Genomic DNA, 11,152 nt, shown 5'->3' with positions numbered 1-11,152 from the left:
TATGTATATATATATGTATATGTATATATATATGTATATGTATATGTGTATATATATATGTATATGTGTATATATATATGTATATATATGTATGTATATATATGTATGTATATATATATATATATGTGTATGTATATGTGTATATGTGTATGTATGTATGTATGTATGTATATATATGTGTATATGTATATATATGTATATATATATGTATATATATATATGAACAAAAGTGTAACTGTAGAATGATTTTGATGTCAACCTATCGAACGATTTGAAACTAAAAATCACCACTGTAGCAGCTTGAGATACTATTGGTTCAAGGAGTTTTTCTTTTTGTTGTCGTTTGTTTTGTGTTTTTTAAATAAAGTGTATGAGTTTGGGAATAGGCTAGTGGGTTAGCCCCGAAATGAAGAAAAATTATATCTTCCAGAGCTCCCTAAAAGTTTGGAAACTAACAAAAAATTTAGAAAATCTGGAGGGTTCACGTCTTTACTCACTCGTATCTTGAATCCAGATTTCTCTCCCTAGATTAAATGGACAGATCTTCTCCTGATGGGTCTCTAGGGATATTAAAACTAAGATATTTAATTGTGAATGGCTCGCTAATGTCTTTTATCTATCTCCGAAAAGAGCTATGGTCTCTCTGAGTTGGCTATTTGCATGTTTTATTACTTCTGGCATTATGTTGTGTCCTAGTGATTTTTTTCTCTTTCAGCGATAAAGACTCTCCCAAACTCTGACTCTAATAAAGTTGTTTGAAAGTTTAAGGGCCCCGTTAATTCCAAAAATTGTCTTCCCTGCTTGGGCGAGGTCCCTCTGAGTCATAGATTTTGCTGCAACCATTTCAGATCAGTGGAACGAAGTCTGGAGTTCTTATTGCAGCATAACTACTACCGGAGCTGAAGAATTACAGTTTAAGATTATTCATTAACTTCAAGTTACCCCTGTGAGGTGTGACAAGTTCAAGTCTTCACTTGCCAAATTTACTAAGCAATGTAAGTTCACAAAGGCTTTTTTGTCATCTTTTTGGCTTTTGGAATATACTTTTTTTTTTTTTTTTTTTTTTTTTTCATTTTAGGTATTCTGCCTACAACAGTGGATATGTTACCATCCTCACTGAAGTTGCTGGGCAATGTATCAAATATAATCGATGTATACTGAGAAGTATTATCCAAAAGAAGATATAAAAGAATGGCTATATTGTCAACATTAAGTGCAAACAGTTACAACAGGGTTTGAAGCATCTACATGTGTTTCTTCATGGTTTATTAGTCACGATGAGCATTGGGCTCACCACCCCACCAGGAAACTCCTGCACACGTGTGTAATTGTTTCATGACAGATTGTAAAGAGGCATGGAGACATACGAGCATGCAGCTCACTAGCAAGCTAGTTTGTGAGCTTTAATAGATGGAAACTGAAGACGTCCATAAAAAGAAATAATACATCTCAGAAATAATGACAATAATGAGGAGACGTTCGTTTAATGCTGTTTTCATCCATGCTCTTTTATAAAAATATTAATATCTGACAATAAGCTAGGACGGGATCAGGGTCAATTTCAGTCTGGTCATTCAGCACAAATGATCACCTGCTCGGAATGCAGTTAGATTCAGCAGAAGGACCAAGCCTCTTGTGGTTTTTCTAGACAGGGACGAGCTTACGCAGCTGCTGCTTCTGCTAATCAATAAGAGTAAACTGCACAGTCTTTCATGCTGCTCACCAAAAGTCTCTTATATCACCAGAAACTGTTGCTAGATTTGTTGATGATTGCCTTTTCTTAAAAACAAAACAAAACAAAAAAAAACCTCACTAGAGGGGTCTGAAAAGTGGCCATATTGAGGTCTAAATTTGCTAAGTTAATGCAGAGGTCTACTCTGTGCATCCTTGTAATTAATTAATCATACTTAATCATAATCAGCTCAATCTGTCCAAGACAGAGCTAATGGTCTGTCCAGCCAATCCTTCCTTACATCTGCGATTAAGAGTGAAGCTCAACTCTATCACACCTACTTCTGCTGCCCTGAATCTGTGCGTCATGGTGGATGACCAGTTGATCTTTAAGGTCCATGTTGCCTCGGTTCCCCATACTTGCCGATTTGCTCTCCAAAACATCAAGAGAATCAGACCGTACCTGACAGAACACACGACTCAGCTTTTGGATCAGGCTTTGGGCATCTCACACATCAAATACAGCAATTCCATATTGGCAGGTCAGTCTGCATGCTCTATTAAACTTCTGCAGATGATCCAGAACGCCACAGCACGTCTGATTTTCAACCAACCCAAAGGAGCTCATGTCACTCCGCTGCTAATTGCACTTCACTAGCTTCCGGCTGCAGCACGCATCAAATTTAAAGCTTTGCTTCTGGGTTATAAAAAAATAACTCAAACAACTCCTGTCTACCTTCCCTCCTTAATCCAGACCTACACTCCTTCTCAATAGCTACGTTCCACCAGTGAAAGACGCCTCATGTTGCCACCAGTACGTGGGACTATATCACTAGCCAGACTCTTTTCCTCTGTTGCACCACAATGGTGTCCCAAACTCTGTCTGCTCTGCAGAGTCCTTGTCTACTTTTATGAGCAAGCTGAAGACTCAGCTCTTCAAAGAGCACTTCCACCCTTAGTTTAGCTATATTTGTTGGATATATTTGTCTAGCACTTCATGAAAGGACCTGCGTCCAACTTGACAGTTCACTGGCACCTTCATACAATGTCCTCTACTGTTTGTTTTTGGGCTTGTGTTGTTCCCACTCACATGTAAGTCGCTTTGGATAAAAGTGTCTGCTAAATGACCATAGAATAGAATAGAATGTTAAAGTCCCACCCCTGCTGTATTTATAATTTGATGTATTATTTACTTATTTATTTATATTTTATTCCAGCTTTTCATTTGTTGTAAAATTATCTTGTGTTTGTGTGGGGACAAAATACTGAAAAAATGCTTATTGTTATATGTATTGCTTATATTAAAAAAATAAAAGAAAAAGAAAGAAAAATCTTGTTTTCGCGAGGATGTTATCTAATTATGTTGTAAAGATTGTACTGACCGAAAAGGTGCAGATTACTTAAGATACTTTAACTGGGTTAAAAAATGTTTACTATTAAACAATATTGAAAACTGCAAGTATTTTGGTGAATTACATTTGAGCAACTCTGGTTGAAAGAAAATCTTTAACGATGGTGATCTTTAATGTTGGTGAAATCAAATAAACCAAAATCAATCGTAGAACTCACAGCAGCAGCCCTGCGATGGACTGGCGAGCTGTCCAGGGTGTACCCTGCTTTTCGCCCTAAGATTGCTGAGATAGGTTCCATCTTCCCCGTGACCCTGAATTTGATTAAGCGGTTAGGAAAATGAATGAATGAATGAACTCACAGCAGTAGATGTAAAAAGTATTTCCACAACCACATTGCAAAGAGACCACAAAGTTTTGAGGACTAAATGGCTCTTTAAGGTAGCTTTAAGAAACCATTACGTGGAAAAATGCTTGCATTCACCAAGAACATTTAAAGATTGGACTCTGCAGCAACAGAAAAGTGTCATGTAGTGTGATGAGCCACATTCACGCTGCTCTAAACTGAATCGTGCCTGAGTAAGAAGACAGCAGAAGTGCTGCACACATGATGTCTAGTATCTACTGTACAAAGTAGTGTGACCTGGGTTTTGCTTTAATCGGTTAGGTCAGCAACATGACCCCCTCTCCCCCTCCTCCTCCTCCTCCTACTCCAAAAAGCATGATGGATCAACAGATTACTCTTCCCTGATGGCATAAGCATATTTCAAGAAGGCCATGACAGGATTCATCAGGCTAAAACTTTAGAAAGAAAAAAACAAGTATCAGACTTAATTTTTACACATGGATCAGTCATCACAGACTCAAGAACTTCCTGATTTCCTCATCATCTATACAAAATATTGGCAAAAATGTCACATCTGTTTCTGCTGTTGCAGTGGCCAGACACGTATGAATGGAAAAGATGGTCTTTATTAACCTTTTAAAGAGGTTAAAAAAAAAAAAAAAAAAAAAAAGCCCCCACGGAGACACGTCACATTTTAAAGTTACACTTTAAAGTATGTTTCTATTTTGATATTTTTGTTCAGTAAATGACTGAACAAGCTTATTTTTCTTATAGTAATTAAAGAGTATTACTTTTGTGTGTGCATACAGTTTCCTAACATATTGAATGTTTGCTTGTTCAAATATGACAAATGAGCCACCAGTTAAAGGAGGATGTACTGATGCAATCATGACCCACACTTGTTTGTCCGACTTATTAGATTTTGTGCTGGACAGATACAGAGACAAAGATGTATATTGTATATGCAGCATATATTGATTTTGCAGATCTGCAACCATCTTAATTGGAGTGATCTGAATGTTGGACAGTAGTTGAAGTTTTTACAAAACAAATTAGTGAATTGAATAGTCTTGGGCATATGTGCTCACCATACCTCAGTCATTTCCTTATTAAGATGGCTAAAACAGATGATCAGACATCATGATAGCAGTTGTATAACAACATGATCAGTGTACTTGCCCATCTTATCAGAGGGATATCTCTATCAGGCTGATTGAGTCAGAATAGGTGAAGATTACACTGTTGTGCAAGAGGGCAATGCCCTATTAGTAGCTGATACATAACATGGGATTTTTCTGTGGTAGACCAAACCCATCAGGCTGGTTTTAGATGCAAATTGAAAAGACATTGAGTCATTCTAACTCAATTTATTACAAGATAAATACTATAATATTGGTAATTTTTCATGTGAATTCCACACATTGATACACAAAATAAAAATTCAGTGAAAGGATTTGATATATTTTTGTTTTTCAAAAATGTTCCAGATTTTTTGTTTGTTTGTTTGTTTTTTTTTACATTATAAAGTAACGTCCCATTTACATTCCCTCATCTCATGTTCATGGTGTGTCTTGTTGGATATGTACAGCCAGAGAATCCAAATGCAGAATTGTACTGTTTGATGAAATGTTGATCAAAAAATGACCAATCTTCTTCCTACATAAATCATTGTGTAATAATTCTGCTTCTAAATCTCTTGACTTCCTGGTACGGGCTACCCATGTCTAACAGCTGCTTTAGGTGGGAGATGATACAACCTCAGAGTTCCCTTACAGTGAACCTCCCAGCAATGAAGTTCACTTTATAAAGCCAGTTACTATGGTAGCAGACTTACCTGGCTTCCTGAAACGGAATACCCAGCATTTCCCTCTAGTCAGGGTCAACATAACCCACTTTCTAGAAAGGGCCCCAGGTCAGCAGGAGTCCAAAACATAGAAAAACCTAAATCGAAAACCCCTCACACACTGCTGAGGGTTTGTTTTGTCTTTTTCAGGTGCAATTAGTGACTCACTCTCAGCTTTTATGTCCATCAACTCAGAGGTTGCAAGCTGTGTTAAGATGCAGCTTGTTAATAATTTGGAGTGCAAATCAGGTTATAATCAGATGTGGTTTTAAAATCAGTACTTTATACGATTGGTAGCAGGTGTCATGGAGCGAAATGAAGGGAAAATTCAAGCTTTTAGTTCTTGCCATTACCAACTTTGTGACTTGGTACCTGAAACCAGGTATATGTGTATATATACACCATATATGTGTATATATGTATGTATATGTATATATGTATGTATGTGTGTGTATATATATATATATATATATATATATATATATATATATGTATATGCGACGTGTTAACATTGTATTTTGTTTTTTTTAATGAGTTCATATTAGCCTAATCCTTCTGTTTATGAGATGTTACAATGGCGGCGAAAGCAGTTGCGGTGCGCGCTCCCGATACAGTGCAGTGGCGGGAGGCGGGGCTTAATGCGGAAGAGTGTCAATCCACTCATTTCGGCCACAGGCTGATCTGACAGCCTATGGAGAGGGTCGGTCTGAAGTAAATAAAGCGATTTGTGACAATAACTCGATCAATCCCAGCCCTTCTGGTCTCAGAAATAAAAATAAATTAGCCTGAAATGCACATAATAGTTCCACTTTAAATCTTATTCCAGCTATGACAACTTCTTCCTGCTCTGTGCATAGCTTGCCAAATAACATTGAAACTTTTCTGTCCCCTTGCAGATTTGACAACCCAGCAGCAGTCAGTCCCACTCCCACCAGACAGCTGACTTTCAACTACCTACTTCCTGTGAATGCATGGCTGCTGCTGAATCCCTCGGAGCTGTGCTGTGACTGGACTATGGGCACCATCCCCCTGGTGGAGTCTCTTATAGATCTTCGTAACCTGGCCACACTGGCATTCTACATATTTCTCGGACTGCTCGCCCACCACAGCCTGCGCAACAGACACAGCTCGGCCAAGACTGTCATCATGGTAAGAAGAAGTTGGCTGAAATTATTCGTTAGCAATCTTATCATAACAGAGACATTGGTCATCTGACTGAAGTTTAATCTTAGTTTTTCTTTAAGCAAATAAGTGGGTGGTCCTTGCCTGGGGTCATTTGCCACCACCATGATTCATTGGAATTAATACACTGTTTTGTCTAGCACTGCCTATGATGGTTTTAAACTCACCGAAAATCTTTCCTGTCATGCACTTTGAAATGCTGGTGCTTCACAGCTCATCGCAACCATTTGGCTGTTTTTATCCCTCTGACAGCCTTCTTTTGACAAGGCAGATTTCATATCTGTGTTGAGATTGTATTTATATCTAATCTGTAAATTGTGTCAGTCCTTTGAGTACAACTAATCCAGTTTAGCTGTGAGTTGATGCTGAGAAGTTTCTCTCTATTCTTAGAATAGCAACCTCATTTCTGACACCTTTAGCTTAAATTTGATGTTATTTAGCCCATCATAGTAATTCCAAAAAATTTTTTACCCAAAGATGCCCCGACACACACACCTGGCTAAATTGGCCCTCCACATCTGCTGTCCAAGAACTCAACATAACACAGTCCTGAAAATGAGCCAAAATGCTCCAGAACAGGGCTCGTTGCTATAGCAATGGCTGGTAGCCAATGAGTTAAAAAATGGAAAATAGAACTATATCTCCCCACCCGCTCACTGCAATGAAATATAAACTCATTATTATTATTACTGATGAATAATAAAAAAAACAAAACAAAAAACAGTGGACCACTTTAATCGACACTTTGCCACAGTTAGTTATGGTTAAAGGACAACTATCTGCTCTCCTGTCAGCCAGGCCGCCCGTACCCACCCACCTGATTAAGCTTTCCCTAAGCTTTTCTGATTTGTTTCACAGTGGGACACAGCCAGGTAAATCATGAACAGTTTGAGTTAGCAAAAGTATTAGTTTTAGTAGTGGTAGTAGCAGCTGTAGTTATTCTGTGGTTAAAAAAATTTAAAGCAAGATCTTTGCGCTATTATCATTTTTTTCTTTTTTCTTCCTCAGGCCTTGTCTTTCATCGTCCTGCCTTTTATTCCGGCATCCAACCTCTTCTTCCCTGTGGGTTTTGTTGTGGCAGAGAGAGTACTTTATGTTCCCAGTATGGGATTCTGTGTTCTTGTAGCACATGGATTCAAGATTGTTTCGCATAAAGGGTGAGTTTTTGTTGAGTAAACATGTCGTCTTTCTTTTAAATGAATGAATCAATCAGTCAAGCCTTTACTTGAGCCCCTCTTTTTCTAGATAATTTGGACAATGGAAGACACTATCTATAAGCACAGTTGTCTCCCCCATTGCCAGAAGCAAAATGGTTACCCTCAGAGCACTGGTATCATGCTGCAATATATTTTTCTTCATAGCTCTCAGGGACAACCAGACGGCATCCGACTAGCCTAAAGGTTGCGGTGACCGCAATCCCTGACGGAAGTCAGATTCAGATAACAGAGAAAACACTTGTATTTTGAGAACAAATGCTCTCTGCTATGTTTTTGGCTTGTGATGCACAAAATGTATGTCTTTTAAAGTCTTCTCTAAAAGCCTATAAATGTTGAATTTAACGTTATGATTCATAAAAATTGACCATCAGGATTTAGGTAAAGTAGAGAAATCACAAAGTTGAATTTACCAAAGTGTATCATTTGAATCTGTGGCCTGCCCTCATAAATTTGACATGTCACATTCAGCCTCCATCTCATCTCAGAAACTCGCTCAGAGCAAGCACTCTATATAGCTCCATATGCTTCTCACCCGTGTCACGAAACAACATGCGTGCTTGCAGTTTTCTCAATAGACTCAATAGTGTGTGGTTTGTCTGCTGGGAGTGATATAAGCTAACTAGTAAGAAAAATCACTGTAAATAGCCTAAAACATTGCTCTAATTGTTTCTACACAATATCCATGACATAGATTATTCATAATGCACCTAGAAAAAACTAAAGATACGTAGAGTATATTCAGTATATTGCCTACTCCTACCCTACTGTTCAGATCATTCAGGGTGGGAATTACTCTGCCGATGAGCGCTGTATCATGACACTTATCTCACCACTACCTGTATGATACATATATTACTATTAACATGAGTATAGATGAGACGAAAGGCAGGCTAAGGCCTCCAAAATAATCAACCATCTGACGAGCAGACAGAAAGATCAAAGGTGGGATATTTCTTATATCTCGTGTGGGCATGGCCAACCAAGTGCAAAGGAACACTGAAACTTCATCAGATGGCTGTGAACTCTGTTATAGATGTGTTTTGATGAAAATAGACTCTCATAGTGTCCAGATATAAGAAATTGGGCCTTGATATAAAAATGGAGTCTCACTGTGCTTCTGTCCATTCTGCTTGAATGTTTGGTTGCTGCTATCAACACGAAAACGAGCAGTGTCTGAAGAATGAATTCTGTTGCTTTAACCAAGCGATGCAGGAGACTCAAGTCAAAAAAGGTTTTTGTTTTATCAGAGAGGGGAGCAGGGAGGGATTGTCTCCCATTGGAAAGGTCAATAAGAGCAAGTTTCCAGCCGACTTTCAGCCCAGTTAACAAACTTACAATACAGTTTTGTTTAAGCTTGTACTCATTTGGTACTGTGTCAAGTTTGGCAACACGGAGTGAAACATGCCTAACAAAATTAGCATCCATACAGAAGTCAATTTTCCAACGGTGCTAATCAAAGCTCCAACCAAGTTTGTGAAGTCGGTGTGTTTTTTACAGAGAGGGTTTTTTCGGTGAAGTATGAGAAGTTTACATTTCTTTTTTTTCTTTGTTTCATTCTTTATTTCTTCCATCCTTAGAAAGGGAACAATTAGTGAGTGGAAATCCACAAATTGTTACTTTCTTTCAATACATTGATAGTGACCATATATTTTCTGAAAAAACTCTTTTTATTATTGTTTCCACATATTTTCGCTAAAACAGTCCGAGCCTGTCATGACACTAGTCATGGATTATACACATTTAACATGTTTGAAATGTGTGTTTTTATTTAAATACTTGATATTTTAAATTATTTCTTTAGGTACGTGTTGTTTGCCTCTTGTTTCCAACCAAGAAAATATATTTGTTATGGAGTACTTGGCTGAAATATTATTCTACACAGAGTGCAGATCTGAATAAATGTTTGAGAAACACTTGACTGAAGTGACAAGTTGAATCATTTCCTCTATGATCTTTTCTGCTCTATTTCAATCCTGCAGAAATGTGTCTGTTTTCTGTAACGTTACCCCCACTGTGCATTTACGACAGTGCTAGAGTTGGCTCTGGATTCTGTTGTAAATGGAGAGCCAGCTTCAGCATCATTTATCAACAGAGCCTTAGCCTGTGTTAGCCAAGTTTTTTTTTTATGATCAAATTGATAATATTGACCAGATAACTGTCATTACCGCTTCCTTTATGTGGAAGACTAAAATATTTGTCACGAGAAGCAACTGTTGGACTCCACTTATACATATTTCCATATGACGGATATGTCGGCATGGTTTTGCAACAACTCTGAAGTACAGATGGGTTACGGCACGGCTAACAGATCAGAACTAGTGTTTACTCTATAGCCCTGATACCTATGAACTCTGATCCAACAGGCTTAAATCATTCCTGCTGCAAAATTGGTATAGAAGTTATAAAAATTGGCAATGAATCTGAATATAATACAGCACAAGGTCAAAAGGAAAGAGAAAAAGCATCAGGAAACATCATTTGGTGTTAACGCTGAGTAGGTGAGGCCATGAACGTTAGAACTTTGTTACTTGGTACGAAGTTTGAGAAAGCTACATCTGTCCTGTAGTTACATCTCTGCACATCTTTAACTCTATCATTTTAGACATCTGAAGAAGATTTCCTGGTTGATGATTGGAGTTCTGCTAACTACACACGCAGTGAAGACTTTCCACAGGAACTGGGACTGGGAGTCAGAGTACACTCTGTTCACATCTGCCCTGAAGGTAAGATGTAGGTGGGCAATGCTGCCAGTGTTTTGGCAGTTGTCCAGTTTTCTAACAAATGATTAAAAATCTCAAGATAAAAGTCTTTATTTATTTAGTCTTATATTTAATTGAAAAGCCTTAAACAAATAGAAAAACAGGTGGTTATTATCTTTAATAACCATTTGTCATTACAGGTTAATAAGAACAACGCAAAGTTGTGGAACAACGTTGGCCACGCTTTAGAGAATCAGAGCAATTACGCGAAAGCGCTGCAGTATTTTCTCCAAGCCACTCGTGTCCAAACAGGTAAGACGTTTCAATCAGACATCCTATCATTGGTAAAATGACAGACGTGTGCTGTCACATTTTTGTTGTGAAGTGTACATGCAGATCAGTTTCACTAACTGAGAAGAAGTGTCATTTAGTCTGTCAGTGTCAGCTCATGTGACAGCATTTAATAAGTTCTGAGAGCAAAACTGATAGCGCTGGTATTTTTTCATGATGAAAGGTTAGGGATTCACGAGGCTCAGATTGTTCAAAAGGAATTCAGGTGAAGAAGACATCATTTTCAACCAGTTCAGACAAGGGATGTGTACAATTATTCAATTAGTCAATCAGCCAGAACACCACACACAGTTAACTACTATTTATAAGAGTCTTACAGTGTTCCATCTGCTTCAGTGCATTTTTTTTAAAGTCTGTCTCACTTTGATCCCATAAAAGACAAATGAAATACAACATGACCATTCAGACTGAGGTCATGTTGAAAAAAGACTGGGTCTGTATCAGATGTCTCACGTAAAAGTTGCCTGGGTCAGGTTGGAAAAAATTTGATTGTG

At 37.9% G+C, this 11,152-nt stretch overlaps 1 protein-coding gene across 1 annotated transcript in view; it reads left to right on the top strand.

Moving 5' to 3' along the window:
- The window catches only part of tmtc3 (transmembrane O-mannosyltransferase targeting cadherins 3), a 41,590-nt gene that overhangs the window by 14,852 nt on the left and 15,586 nt on the right, over positions 1-11,152 (top strand). The window contains exons 7-10 of the mRNA XM_079254839.1: positions 6,106-6,358; positions 7,400-7,548; positions 10,211-10,331; positions 10,508-10,619. Coding sequence (XP_079110965.1) covers positions 6,106-6,358; positions 7,400-7,548; positions 10,211-10,331; positions 10,508-10,619 — 635 coding nt within the window. The remainder of the gene's footprint in view (positions 1-6,105; positions 6,359-7,399; positions 7,549-10,210; positions 10,332-10,507; positions 10,620-11,152) is intronic.

The sequence above is a fragment of the Telmatherina bonti genome, assembly GCF_933228915.1.
Source record: "Telmatherina bonti genome assembly, chromosome: 2".
Taxonomy (NCBI): Eukaryota; Metazoa; Chordata; class Actinopteri; order Atheriniformes; family Telmatherinidae; genus Telmatherina; species Telmatherina bonti.
Note: the sequence above shows the minus strand (reverse complement) of the source record. Positions and strands in the feature narration are given on the sequence as shown.